General features: G+C 32.9%; 4 protein-coding genes across 5 annotated transcripts; 2 read left to right on the forward strand and 2 right to left on the reverse strand.

The window, feature by feature from the left end:
* Positions 1-407: 407 nt before the first annotated feature.
* On the reverse strand, positions 408-9,100 carry LOC133204649 (uncharacterized). The gene is made up of 9 exons (XM_061340428.1): positions 8,993-9,100; positions 8,732-8,848; positions 8,034-8,208; positions 5,377-5,535; positions 4,217-4,305; positions 2,573-2,683; positions 1,991-2,113; positions 1,705-1,765; positions 408-853 (listed from the first exon to the last, which is right to left on the reverse strand). The coding sequence occupies exons 1-9, from the start codon at positions 9,089-9,091 to the stop codon at positions 840-842; spliced, it is 948 nt and encodes a 315-aa protein (XP_061196412.1). The 5' UTR covers positions 9,092-9,100; the 3' UTR covers positions 408-839.
* A 497-nt stretch (positions 9,101-9,597) lies between these two features.
* LOC133204750 (uncharacterized) lies at positions 9,598-10,767 on the forward strand. The gene is made up of 4 exons (XM_061340525.1): positions 9,598-9,772; positions 9,892-10,035; positions 10,180-10,327; positions 10,522-10,767. The coding sequence occupies exons 1-4, from the start codon at positions 9,660-9,662 to the stop codon at positions 10,636-10,638; spliced, it is 522 nt and encodes a 173-aa protein (XP_061196509.1). The 5' UTR covers positions 9,598-9,659; the 3' UTR covers positions 10,639-10,767.
* A 348-nt stretch (positions 10,768-11,115) lies between these two features.
* Positions 11,116-11,994, forward strand: LOC133196127 (uncharacterized). The gene has a single exon (XM_061332065.1). The coding sequence runs from the start codon at positions 11,116-11,118 to the stop codon at positions 11,992-11,994; it is 879 nt and encodes a 292-aa protein (XP_061188049.1).
* Positions 11,995-12,010: 16 nt separating this feature from the next.
* LOC133187740 (uncharacterized) lies at positions 12,011-14,707 on the reverse strand. Of its 2 annotated transcripts, XM_061323142.1 has the most exons (7): positions 14,691-14,707; positions 14,364-14,489; positions 13,507-13,661; positions 13,313-13,425; positions 13,044-13,183; positions 12,582-12,797; positions 12,011-12,275 (listed from the first exon to the last, which is right to left on the reverse strand). In XM_061323142.1, exons 3-7 carry the CDS (start codon positions 13,657-13,659, stop codon positions 12,040-12,042), a joined length of 858 nt encoding a protein of 285 aa, XP_061179126.1. In that variant the 5' UTR covers positions 13,660-13,661; positions 14,364-14,489; positions 14,691-14,707; the 3' UTR covers positions 12,011-12,039. The 2 variants fall into 2 exon arrangements, with proteins under 2 accessions (XP_061179126.1, XP_061179135.1); XM_061323151.1 differs by lacking the exons at positions 14,364-14,489; positions 14,691-14,707 and adding an exon at positions 14,001-14,018.
* Positions 14,708-14,935: the final 228 nt, after the last annotated feature.

The raw sequence follows: 14,935 nt of genomic DNA on the forward strand, positions 1-14,935 counted from the left end.
AATGACTAAGTCAATAAATTAAATTAAAAAACAACACTTGTAAAATGCAGAAAAATTATCAAATAATGTTGAAAATACCAGGTGCACATCTTCATATGGTAAATAATAAGTGTACAAATTTTCATACAAATCTATGCAATAGTCTCTGGGAACAGATCCAGACAAAACCACATAATAAAAATGAAAAAAAACACCTGTAAAATGCAAAATAATTATCCAATCATAATGAAAATACCAGGTGCACACCTTCATATGGTGAATAATAAGTGTACAAATTTTCAAACAAATCCTTCCAACAGTTTCCAAGAAATGGTCCGGACAAAATCTCGTCTACAGACAGACGGACATGCTGATTCCAATATACCCCCCCTAAACTTCGTTTGCGGGGGGTATAAAAAAAAAAAGGAGCTGTTCAAATGTTTTATTTCATCTATTTCAACAAATGATCTTTTAAAATGATACAAAGTAACAATAAGCCCAAGGACCTTAAGGTCACCTGAGTAGTAAGCAAAAAGAGAAAAAATATAGTTTTCACAATTTGATGTAACAGTTGTAAAGATAATGCACATAAAATATGATAAATATACAATTAGCATATGGTTTTAAAACCTTGGAATTTATTTTTTGTAACGTTGAGTACTTTTAAATTTTGTTTTCCGTAAAAATCGCCATATCTGTTAACTTTACTAATGCCTTTGTCTCTTTGCTCTGGTGATGAATATTTCTTCTCCATGTTTCTCCTACACTGGTAATGGATGCCACCTGCCACTGATGCTTTGAACGACTTTGAAAATTTCAAATCTTTCTGTCATTGTCCTAACATCAGGATTGAATATACCTCAGGATATATATTCTATATAGAAAAAAAATTTAAATGTAAATTATATGTGGTCTAAACATACTTCAGAGAGAAGAGAATGGAGCAACAATTAATATAAACTGGAAAACTGACCAATCAGAAAAGGTCTCACAAAAGGGGGGTTAAATCATTATTTTGGGAAGTTATCTCTCTTTGCCCATTCTTGCAAAGTTATTACCATCCTAGCCTCCATCAAGACAACAACAAACAATGTCAAACTTGATATCAAAATAAATTTTTGCCTTCTGAGCAACATAACAAATTTGAATCTTTTAAGACAATCATGAAATGAGGTCCTAACTGAAAAAAGAAATTTTGTGGATTGACACACAGTGCGGTTACGTGTACAAGAAAGCACCTGTAAAACCTTGGGCCCTAACAAAAGGCAAGGTATCTATAATAGCAGTTTTTTTAAACACCAATTATACGTATTTAATCTAACTGAGAAATCTTCTCATGATTTTTTCATAAGGATTAAAAGCTTACTTCAACATGATACATTGAAAAAATAAATGCATTTTATATTCAGTTAAGGAGTCGCTTTTTATTATATTCTTGACATATTAAAATTGGCCTGCTACAAAAGTAAAGGAGAAAATAGTCAAAATATTGCATTACTTTTGAACTAATCAACTATCCATAAGGGAATCTAGGAAAGTTACAGATTCTTTGGGCATCCCTCAGTAAAAATGCTAACCTATGAAGTAAAAATGAATAAAACTGCTCTATCAGTCTTGGAGATGAAGCTAAAGTATTCTTCAGGTTACAACAGAAGGGTGATGACAGGCATCAATGTAATCTCTATTTTTCGGGTAACATTTGGAGACAGTATATCAGAAACTTACTCTTAAGTATCTTGAGCACAGCTGACACTGAGAGCATTGGCAGCAAGAATAACCTAAGTTTCTAAAGAAAAATGAATTTAAATTACATGTATTATGTTTTAAAAGCTTTTACTTAGTACTTTAAAACTTGAAATGACAGATAAAACAAAATAAAAACAGTTGGCATGAACAATTACACACACAGTTTTTGTAGAAACTACGGCCTGAAGAAGTTCAATTGCGTTTGTTTTTATTGGTTATTTATTGTCAATATGAAGTTGTCCATAACTTGAAAGTCAAATCTTACCATAGACATGGAATCTATAATGGCAAGCCACAAGAGGCCAGTAAAACTAACGAAAACTATTGACTTCTCATTTCCTGGCTGTAAACAGCGCATTACCATAGGAGACATAGTCAGGATGAACATCTAAAAGATAAAGGAACTTTGGACAATTTTTTTCTTACTCGTTTGAAATATTTCGCAAGTTTTAGCTCACTTCCACAAAGTTGAACACATTGGCATATAAAAGTAATCCAGGCGTAAAAAAAGAAAAAAAAATTCATAAGCTATTGAAAATTCTACGAAAAATATCCTTAATTTCTGATTTTAAAGTTTGTCTAAATTACCATAGAAGGAGGAGATTTAAGTGAGTAAAAAGTAAATGCACCATTTCCATTATCCTGTATAGCGGGTTTCTTTAGCGGGTGTAAAATTTGGCATTTTGCTTGTTCAATGGTATGCCAATAATTTTGGCAGATATTGAGTTCCATGAAGTGCAAACCAGTAACTTAATTTGGTATTTCTTAATTAACAGAAGAGTGCTTAAGATACCTTAGATATGAAGATTTATTATATGATTTAATAATTCCTATCTATTTAACTTACCAAAAGTATTAAAGACTGGTAGTTAGCACCATCTGGTGGACATATGTAGGTTCTACCCACTAGGGCCTCTAAATTAAGAATGCTGTCTGCAAAAATCAAAGTTGCCACTATCTACAAAAGAAAGCAAAATGTCTAAAGAACAAGAGACCAAGGACGACCTTAACTGTCACTCAAGTATATACAATCCTGTAAAGGATCCTTAGAATGGAAATTTAATAATAATATAATATTTATGTCCAATAAATATTATCTTCTTTATTTCTTATGAAAACCGTGGTCATTTATCAATACTTTAACGTTGCTTAACAAGCCAACTGTATAGTTTTCTTGAGCAGTGGCTCTTCCATCAAGAAAACATACAATGACAATCAATAATACAATATTTTTTTAAAAACTTAATCCTACTCTATAAGATTATTTATACAGACATACATATAAACAATAAAACATCCTTCTTTGTTTGTTAGTATGGGAATTAACGTTGCAGCTATTGCAGAAAAAAATTTACATATCCCGCTTATGCAGGTTATGCATTTTTTCTGCAACAGCTGCCACATCAATTTCCATACTAGGAAAGCATTTTATTGTTTAAATAAATGGGGTTGTCAAATCAATAAATTTTTAGTAAGGAGTTCTTGTTTGCCTTTCCAATCGAGTTACATGCAAATTTGAGTTAATGGGCTTTTCATATGATTATCAATATCAAATGCAATGTACCAAGTACATTTCATGATAAAAGTACAATTTCAGAATTCCATTGTTCATGTTTCTCAATCATTCCCAATGAATTGTAAGCCTTAACTATCTGTCAACTATATGGCTCACTTTATATCATCTGTCTGACAAACTTTTTACTGCGAGTAAAATATAGAAAGTTTAAACATTTATTTCACCTGTATTTCTTTGATGTCACTATGCTTGATACGTTAACGATTAAACATTTTAAATTGTCCCTCCCATGCATTACTAAGTAAACTCAGCTTCACTTAGTTGACGTTTTATAGTTTATGAATTTTCAGTTTGTTTAAAATATCCCAGACTTAAAAAAATGGAAACATTTAGCTTCCAACTAATACATAAGACCAAGCTATATTTTACTGAATTAATTTCCAATTATGACTATATTATCCAATTGTAAGTGCTCCCATCATGATATGTCCCAAGCTATATACAAAACAATGTGCCACCAATGACTGAGGTGCTATTATGACTTTAATTTTTGTCAGAACATGGCAGGGTCATAAATCCAAGCTAGGTAATTGGGATATTACAGTACAATGATCTCTGAAAGTATGATGTGCCTGACAAATAACAATAACAATGAAGAGATAGCTTGTATGGGTTTTTTCCCAAGTACATGTATTTGAATACCGATTCAGTATTCGATACTCAGGCCTTTCGACAAGTACAAATAATGAACAAAAATGGAGAACTGAAGCAATATGTCATCCGACTCTGGTGACCTACATTTATCGGTCACTTTTTTTAATATCCTCTTGAGTAAAAGAATTTCCAAACATGTGTACATGTACATGTATGTACTGGGGTACAGGTTTTGAACACTAAATCTGTTTCTGGAAAGTCTATTCTAGAAGTTCAAACAAAACAAACTAAGGACATGAAATTCATTTCAAATACATTTACCTGTGGAAGATATTCCCGTAATTTGGAATACACAAAACTGCGATGGAAGATTAAGTTGTTTAAAATACTGTTCTGTAACTTCTGTAAATCTACAAATCAGAACTAAGTCATGAACAAGAGGCCCACGGGCCACAACACTCACCTGAGTCAATATGGTCCTGCTGTTCTTCATCAGCAGATTTCTTCTCCTATATATTCATATGTACTTGAAACTACAATATTTGGGGATGCTTCTATATATCAATATGTCTAATCATGGCTTTGTTGTTCATTAGAAGATTTTTGAAGATTTTTCCTATATATTCCTATGTTACAGTAAAACTTTGATCCCCCATTTTGGCCCCAGTACCCTACCCCTGGGGATCATGTTTTGAACAAGTTTGATTCTACACTACCTGAGGATGATTCCATATCAATATGTCTAATCGTAGCTATGTTGTTCTTGAGAAGAAGATCTTTAAAGATTTTTCCTATATACCTAGTATGTAAGACTTTGATCCCCCACTGTGGCCCCACCCTACCCCCCCCAGGGGTCATGATTTGAACAAACTTGAATCTACACTATCTGAGGATGCTTCCATATCAATATGACTAATCATGGTTTTGTTGTTCTTGAGAAGAAGATAAAAATGTTTTCCTATATATTCCTATGTAAAAATTTGATCCCTCATTGTGGCCCTACCCTTCCCCCAGGGGTCATGATTTGAACAAATTTGAATCTACACTATGTAATTAAGGCTTCACGTAAGTTTCAACTATTCTGGCTCAATGGTTCTTGAGAAGAAGATTTTTAAAAGATGACAGCAAATTTTCACCAATTCTTAATTATCTCCCCTTAAAAGAGGACGTGGCCCTCCATTTGAACAAACTTGAATTAATTTCCTTTCACCCAAGGATGCTTTGTGGCAAGTTTGGTCGAATTTGGCCCAGTGGTTCTTGAGAAGAAGTCAAAAATGTGAAAAGTTTACAGACAGACAGACAACTAGATAGACAGATGGATGCCAGACAAAATGTGATCAGAAAAGCTCACTTAAGCTTTCAGCTCAGGTGAGTTAATAATAAATCTCATTTTTATCATTCAAGGGACTTGGTCACTTGACATAAATTAAGATTAACATTTCCTTTGGCTAAAAATTTAATTTTATTTCTGTATAATTAACCTTGATAATCCTTGTCTTCTTCCTTTTCAGCCTTTTTTTTCTGTTCTTTACAAAGGATACTGTTTACGCAGATTCCAGCAGTAAATTTATTTCTTCTCTCTATCTCCTTTTGCCTTTTCATTGTCAGCGGTATTATTGCTAATCTTATAAGAATAGAACCTAAAATTAAAATAATTATAATCTGTTATTCTTTCACAAATTAATGATTTCAACTTATTGTAGTCTTTTTTGATGCACTAATAACAGAATGACTCTTTAAATGAATAGTCAAGAGGTATTCACAGGATAATACTCCTTAAAAAATATTATGAATATCAATAGAGTAATTAAATAAAAATAAAACTAGATGCTGTCTTAAGGCAGTAATACCAGCACAAAGGTGTTTGGCTCCAAATATACTCTCCTTCCTACTTGGGTAACCAGTGAAGAACCCACAATAATTCTATAATTTACACAAAATATATACATGGATGCATCAAATTGAGCATAAAATGCTCAGGTGAGCCTGTGGCCCATAGGCCTCACAAATCTGATTCCCTATTGTGCCCCTACCTTACTCCTGGGTGCCATGATTAAAACAATTTTTAATCTACACTACCTCAGGAGGCTTTCACTTATAAATGTTTCATTGTTTTTGGTCAATGGTTCTTTAGAGGAAGATTTTTCATTTAATATATACGAATTCTCGTGATAACCAAACAAAAGTTTACAAATAAACGAGGCACTTGGGCCACAATGCTCACCTGAGTCAATTTCTCCTATATATACCTATGTAAAAATTTTAACTACTATTGAAGCCCCACCCTACCCAATTCAAACTTGAATTTACACTACCTGAGGATGCTTCTATTTCAATAAGACTAATCATAGCTTTGCTGTTCTTGAGAAGAAGTTTTTTTAAAGATTTTTTATGATATATTTCCATCTTCACAATGTCAAAAATTTGTGATACCATCCCTTTTCACAAACCCTTGACAAAAGTCTCTATTTAAAATTGAGTTTGTGGTTACAGATAACACAATGGTTAATTATAACCCAACCAATGAGAATATATCTTTTAAATCCGTCATTTTCGAGCGACTCAAAACCATAGCACGTCTTTTGTGATTATAAGGAGGAGGATCTTCCAAACATTACTCTCCAATATTTTATTTGAGACAACTAGTCACAAACCCTACAATATCGGCACTTTCCTTTTGAAGACAAGTCATATTTGTTTACAAAACTTAGTAAACTTTGTTTACAAATCTTCTTCTTACAATAAAGGCTGTTTTCTGATTGGTTCCAGTCCTAAACCAGGAACAAATGTAATGGTAATTTTCTAGCCGAACTTTTAAATAGCAACTTTTGTCAAGGGTTTGTGTAGAGGAACCTTATCACAAAACCTTGACATTGTGAAGATGATATATTCCTAGTATGTAAAACTTTGATCACCCATAGTTGCCCGACCCTACCCCAGGGGTCATGATTTAAACAAACTTGAATTTACACTACCTGAGGATGCTTCCATATCAATATGACTAATCATGGTTTTGTTGTTCTTGAGAAGAAGGTTTTTTTTCTACATATATTCCTATGTCAAACTTTGATCCCTGTGATACCTTAGTCTCTCATACAGATGACCAAGGACGACACAACCACATGGTTCCAATGCATGGACTTCTTTTATTTTTCACACTTCTGGTTATACTTCATATATTCTATAAAGTAAACATGTACACATACAACAATTCTGGATAAGTATAATTACACAAGGATACTACAATCAACGATTGTGATCCCCAACTACCTCCAGGGGTCATGTTTTGGACAAACTTGAATCTACACTAGGTAATGAAGGTTTCATACAAGTTTCAACTTTTCTGGCCCAGTGGTTCTTGAGTAGAAGATTTTTCAATGATGCTACAAATTTTTCATTATTTCTTAATTATTTCCCCTTGAAAGAGGGCATGGTCCTTCATTTGAAAAAAATTGAATCCCCTTCACCCAAGGATGCTTTGTGGCAGCTGGTTTGGTTGAAATTGTCCCACTGGTTCTTGAGAAGAAATTAAAAATGTGAAAAGTTTACAAATGGACAGAGAGATGGACAGACAGATGGATGCCAGACAAAGTGTGATTAGAAAAGCTCACTTGAGCTTGCAGCTCAGGTGAGCTAAAAATAAACTAACCTTTATTAAACGGATATTGCAGAAATGGCAGATTTAACATTCTTTGTTAAAAATTGAACATTTAAGACTTTGTTATGGAAATATGAAACTAACATATGACATCATATAACATCACAGTTTGTCTCGTACAGTTTGAATTTAAGACTGAGGCAAATCTAACATGATCTAAGTTAAAAGTGAAAAGGAATGTTATCCAATAATACACAACTGTGCAACTACGGTCACACTGTCAACATTTTATTATCTTTTATTTGTTTTGACTGAGAAATCAGTAAAGTTTAACATTCCTAATGCAAGAGTTACTGTTCTTTGTTTGGTAAGCGTTCACTGCCCTTTGTCTTGAAGAGTCCAGTAGGTGGCAAAATCCTCCAATTTTGGAAGATTAAAAACTATACTCTGAAAATGGAGATAGTCTAGACCTGTTGAGTCCCTAAAATATCTGAATATATGAAATTATATAAACATACTGTGATAAAGAGCCATACTTACTCAGTAATATAGATAACTGCCAGTCAATTGTTAGAGATTCATGTAGTGTTTCTAGAAGGTATAAGTAAGCCCCTTTAGGTGTGTATGTGCATAGGCCTAAATCTGATGGCAAAGGCTCACATCCTTGTTCCAGCAAATCCACAATGTCATGATCCTTATGACTCAAATGCAGGCCCTGATAGTGAATGTTGATTTTATTTTAGATTTTATTTAAAACTTTGAATTGAAAAAAAAGAATATAAAGTTTAATACTCTCTAATGACCAATATTTGCCCACAAGTTCAAACTTTGATGGAGAAATCTAAAATACAGTTGAACTTTGGTATCTTAACACTGATATCTCGAATACCATGGATATGTCGAAGTTATTTGGAGGTCCCAACCCCTTATTCTTTAAGTATTTTACCCTGGATATCTCTAACCATTAGATATCTTGAAGTTTTTTCTCTCTCCCATTGAGTTGGAGATAACGAGGTTTGACTGTATGTTCTAAACCAGGTGAATATCTGCAGACTTGAAAGCAAAAAGAATTGCCCATAATCTACTTAAAAATTAAGAAAAATTTTTGTCAATTAAGATTTTTCATACAGTACAACTGTATATATACAATGGTATACATTTCTAGAGATTTTCAAAATTTGGCTTCAATGGGGGCAAAATATGCTTTTACCGCATGTACTCTTTCTGGCTCAACTTACACGAGTGGCTATGAATGGGAGACTAACTTTACACTGCTCAAAGACTGCAGATCTAGGTTTCTGTCCATAGTCTACTTTACTGCTCTTTGCTTCTGTTCGGAACATACATCCGTGTTTCTACAAACATACCATAAGGTATCCAATATGTGCAACCGAAAAATAAAACTTAAAATAAATCAGCTTCCGAATTTTCTCTACTACATCGATCTTTAAATAGGGAGTTATTTAATCAATGAACAATAATCAAATAAATTTTCTTACAGAGAAATGTTTTGTAGATATACTCCTTTTCAGATTGTTGGTGAAAATACACCGAGGTATCTGCAATAATCCTATTACTGAATGAAACTGCAATTTCATAACGTTCGTCATGCACGCAGCTCAGCACTAATTACTTGGTATGGGTAATGTGGGGATTCACTCACAGTGAGCCGAGCCGGAAAAAAGGGGGCGCGCAAACAAATATTAAATTCATAACGCGCGTTTTTGTTTGCACATACCGTTGCAGTTTAAGAATCCCGAAATAATAAGAATAAGCATCTTTTAAAACTAATAATTCAATGCTTGAAAACAGTTATAAGAGTGCATGTCCAAAGTCATAAGCGCCCCCATGAAATTCTTTAAGTATATATATAGGTTTACCCCCCTATACTATAAGCGGTATACAGATATAGTGGGGTAAACCTATATATATATATATATATATATATATATATATATATATATATATATATATATATATATATATATATATATATATATATATATATACTTATCATTTACAGAATTACATGGGGAGCACCCATGTCCAAATAAATTAATAGGCCTACACAGTCTCGTAAAATCTCACTTCCGGTAAACTACTTCCGGAGACAACTTGGAGATCGATATATAGTGCAATTATAGTAGATTGGCGGCGTATACGGTTATGACAATTTGTTTTGTATTCGATTGTAACCACCAAGGGTTGAGAAAAACATGTAAGATGTTTCGCTTCCCAACCAGCCTCGCATTGGCGAAGAAATGGGAAAAACTTTGCAGGTACGTATCATCACTTATCATATCTTTGACCTTTGTCATCTGTTTGTACGTAGAATGCTGTATACATTTCAGAGCATGTATCAATATATGACTTTTTAAAACGTTTATTAATAAAACAGACGTAAGGATAGAAGCATGATCCCTCAGAATGACAGGATCTGCAGCTGTCACTTTGTAGATGGTGAGAAGCGTAATGGCCCCACCCTCTTCCCATGGAGTTGTGGAAAAATGTTCAATTTCCCTGATCCGAGCAAAATAAACAGGTACTGTATAACAGGGCTACTTTTATATAGTGTAGTAAAACATGATTTTGTTTATATGTTTTTCTGATGGAATAAACAATCATATATTAACTGATTAAAGCTAAGTTTTCAGTGCATAAAATGTTACATTTTATTTTTGTTCAGCTTGTCGAGAACCGGAAAAAAAGAGATAAAAGAAAAAGCAGTCTCTGAAGACCAGTGTGAATCTACTGCAATGTCATGTCAACCATTACACGTTTCTCTAGATCACACCTATCAGGCTTCATATCATCAGTTAAAAGAAGAGAATCAGGTAAATATGACAGCTGTACACAAAAATAAGTGACATAGTGCATGTACTTCAATAGTAGCAATAGCATTCACCTTATTAAGAAAAAAATGTCTGATAGGATATATTAAAACTTGGTGTCTTTGGTATTTTACCTGGTACATGTTTTAATTCTTATTTGTAAGTCGGTATATGTACATTTTACATGTATTCACCAGAACCTGAGGCGTGAGGTTGAAGAACTAAGAATACAGGTCAGGATGATGTCAACAAAGCGAGCATTCAGGATTGGTGATATCATAAGTGAAGAAAGGAAGGTACGTTTCGGAAGATAAATAGTATAAATATATCAGGTATTATATAACATGTATATTATAGTATAAATAGTATATATAAGATAAATAAGTTTAATTTTGTTATCATTCAATATAGACATTAAATTAAATTTCAGCTATAAAAACCTTGTTAAAACGTTTAAATTTATAGTTGAAAATCTCCTTTCATAAAAATAAGCTGTGATCACACATGTCTTTGAACACGATACTTTGCGGTTAAGTATTTTCATTTCAGTTTACATGTTTATTGTGATAATGGGCCAACTGCTGGACAGTTCATCAGCCTGTGATAAATGACTGGATAAGTGCTAGAACATCCAATGCCAGGAAAGAAAATAAATCTGCTTATATCTTGTAAAACTGTTTATATGAAATACTGCTGGACAGTATTTTCATTTTCATGGGCAAATAAATTTGAATAATAAAAGAAAAGAAACATTCTTGACACTGTGTTTTTAATGTCATGTTTTGATATAGATGCTGATGTACACAAGTCTACGTCCTGACATGTTTCTTGCCATTGATGAAATGATGCAGAGGTTCCAGATAAAGTATATTGATGGATGGACACCATCTTTCATTTCCTTGACTGACCAATTGTTGATGACTTTAATGAAACTGACAATGAACACCCCATTTTTGGACCTAGCTGAGAGGTTCAACACTAGTGCGTCATCTGTAAATAACATTGTAACTTCTCAGATTTGTGCATTGCATGAAGTTTTATATGAAGGACTCGTAGAGAGTCGCATTCCTTCTCTCCAAAAGTGCAAGGGGTCTATGCCTATAAGTTTTGGGGATTTCAGTTCATGTAGAATAGTACTTGATGCGACGGAAATCACCCAGGATGTTCCAGGGAATGACATGAGATTGCAGGCCAGCACATATAGTGGATACAAAAATTCACACACTGTTAAAAGTGTTACAGGTGTTGCACCAAATGGTGCTTTGGTATTTATTAGTAAATTGTACCCTGGCAGCACATCTGATGTTGCAATTGTAGAACATTGTAAGGTCTTAGAACAGTTAGCACCAGGTGATATGATCTTAGCAGACAAAGGGTTCACTATTCACAAGTTGTTGCCCCAAGGAGTACATTTAAATATTCCTCCCTTTCTCACATCTAAATCCCAGTACACCCCCAGTGAGGTCCAGCTATGTAGAAAAATAGCCAAGTCTCGCATACATGTTGAAAGAGCAAATGAACGCATTAAAAATTATGAAATTTTAAGGCATGTCCCTCAGCAATTTAGATACATTTCTACAAAAGTCTTTCAATTATGCTGTGTTTTAGTCAATTTTCAGGATCCTCTCATGCAAGAAATTGCTCAGAATTTTGCAAGTGTAGACAACTAAGATGTTAAAATTAGAATATGTTTTCACCATGTTTAATGTTATATTTTATAGCTGTTGTACATAAGGAAGAAATTTACAGAAATAAAAGTCTGTCAAAACAGATATGTTAATTCCCCAATTGACGTCTTTGTTAATTCTAACAATAGCACAGTCTTTTGGTGTCCAGACCATGAAATCACACAAGGACTTTCCAGTTATGTAAAGTTGTCCTTGAACTTGATCATAGTATTGGTGGTTTTCTCGTAATCTGTATGATTTCACTCCATGAAAATCCTGAACCTCTGTATGAAAAAATAAATAAAAATATATTTGTCTCATTTTTATAGAATAAGAATTTTCATTGGTGCTTCAAACATTAAAACACAATATTATGTATTTAGTATAAATTTATAAGTAATTTGTTCCTTACAATAAAGTGAGAACGCTAATTATATGCCTTGAGTACTAGCATTATAATTACAACAGGAGGAGAAAACTTTTAACAATTGTTACATGGGTACCTAACTTTATCATATAAAACATATATATTGGAGTTATTGAAAATAATTAACATTTTCAAAAAAATACTTAATATACACTATTATTACCTAGGCAGAAATCATTTACTTTTTCAATAGCTTCTGGAATGGTCATATTCTTCGCTGAAAAGGGGCATTTCACCTCCAGAATTTCTGGCTTAACGTTTAACATCTCTAACATGTCAGCTAGTCCTGGATTCTGATAGTTGAATTCGAATGCAGCTGGGCGACGAATGAGTCCATCTGGGCTTGACCCAAGAACCCCATTACAGTGTAGCCAGATACCTTATAAATAGCATTATAAAGTTACAGGATAACATTATAAAGCAACACTCCGAATATTGTTATGCACTTATGTACAAGAAGACTTGTTATAAACATAACATCAAAACAGTATATTCATACTCATTATCTTCAACTTCAGTTTAATAACTGAATTTTAAATTATCTCAAGTACAATTTTTTTTATTATTATTTATTTGCCTTAAAGAAATTAACATTTTGCTTGATTTATGAAAGAAAAATACCAACCTGTTGGCTCTACAACTGCATCCCCAAAAGTTTTGTACTTTTCAATGGCGACTTTTTCATTGCACATCCCCCAAATAATAGCATCCTTTTTTGACAGATCATAAGCTGAACATAGTCTTTTGTATAAGGAGATAGGATATCTATTAAATAAGGAGCAAGAACATCTGTTAAATAAGGATCAAATTTTCAATATTTTTGATTTAATTAACTGCTTTTACATGTATTATTTAATTAAATGTACATATAAAGGCATATAACTACAGGTATACCTATTTCTCTTGATCGCTGCCAAAACACAACCAAAGTTTGATGCTGTTAATCTATTCTTCCTAACAGATGACCACATGCAATTTTCTTTTTGACCAGTGGTAAGAGAGGCAATCTACAAAAGTCCTTAAACTTAAACAACATTCAAATTAAAACTGAATACTTTCAACTCACTACACAACTTTTTTGTCTTTACCTGTTGGATTTGTTGCTCATTAATCATTAATTTTTGCTTCATCCAAGCAATCGGATTTTCCGCAGAAATAAATTCCTGGCTAGATATGAGGTCTTCAACTAGAGGCACTGCAAGTGTGGGTACAGGCGGCTCAGGGGATAGTATCCAATGCATTGCTGTTGATTAAATTAAAAAAAAATTTAAACCCTCATAGAAAAATAAGGCAAATACTCAATAACCCTGTATTAAACTGCAGTTACATTACCAATTATTAATACCAGTATATATGTTTAATATTTTTTCAAACTTATTTTATTCACTACTTCAAATAAGTGTGGGATTTCAATGTATACAATGACATGTGAAAAGAATGTACAAATAACTCCTTCAGAGTAAAAGAAATAGGTTTAAACATAATAAAAGTGTATTATTAAAAGTTTAATACAAAAACAAGAACAAAAAAAAGACAAGAACAAAGCTAAACATGTGACAATAAAAAAAAGGATCAGATTAACCTGAAAATCTCCCCACAGTAGTCAATTTCTGATATAGGAACTCCCTGTCCCTATCATTGACTGGCCTATTTGTTGCCCTAATAATTTTTGACAAAGGTTAAAAAAATAGAGCAAAATAAAATGCTAAATGGTTTAACACAAAGGCCTACCATGCAAAATAATTAAATCTGATACTTAAGGTACACTACATATTATCATTCACTACATACTGTAAATTGAAATACAAGTTAAATGCAAACATACATACACACACACATATCTCTCTCTCTCTCTCTCTCTCTCTCTCTCTCTATATATATATATATATATATAATCATATATATTTTGCACATTAGTAAATGTAGTAATCATGAGCTAGCTAACCTGTAATTTACAAATCTGTCTGCTGCAGGGAAAAGGTCCTCCATTGTCTTGGTTTGTCGAGGTGGGACCGACTTCGGATTTTTCACCCACGACTGCCGAACATCTGTCTTGGAGACATTCTTATACCTGTTGAGAATTAAATACCTGACATACATACTTATTTTATTGAAATTTGTTTAGAACTTGTCCACCGGGGATTGAAAAGAAGTTACATATATTAACATGCATAGCATATTTTATTATGCTTGTAGGTCCATCGAATGCTTTAAAATAAATTCAATAGATTTATAAGTTGTTTATTGACTAAATAAATTTAGATTAGATTACCCATAGAGAAGGAGGCTAGCCTTATGGTGACATTTATCCTGCCCATTAACACACTCACAGGTGCTGTTCTCCACATTATAATTCGTTCCAAGACTAATCTATATATTATATATCCATTGATAATATATTGATATATTTAGCTCATATATAAGTAGAATCAAACAAAACGTTTTCTTATCATTTTATTTTGTGTATTCAGTCTCAAAATGAAGGGAAATCCGCCTACCGTTACATCATAACTCCTG

Source organism: Saccostrea echinata, unplaced genomic scaffold (genome assembly GCF_033153115.1).
Source record: "Saccostrea echinata isolate AGI-Se365-2 ecotype Australia unplaced genomic scaffold, CSIRO_AGI_Sech_v1 ptg000001l, whole genome shotgun sequence".
Classification (NCBI taxonomy): Eukaryota; Metazoa; Mollusca; class Bivalvia; order Ostreida; family Ostreidae; genus Saccostrea; species Saccostrea echinata.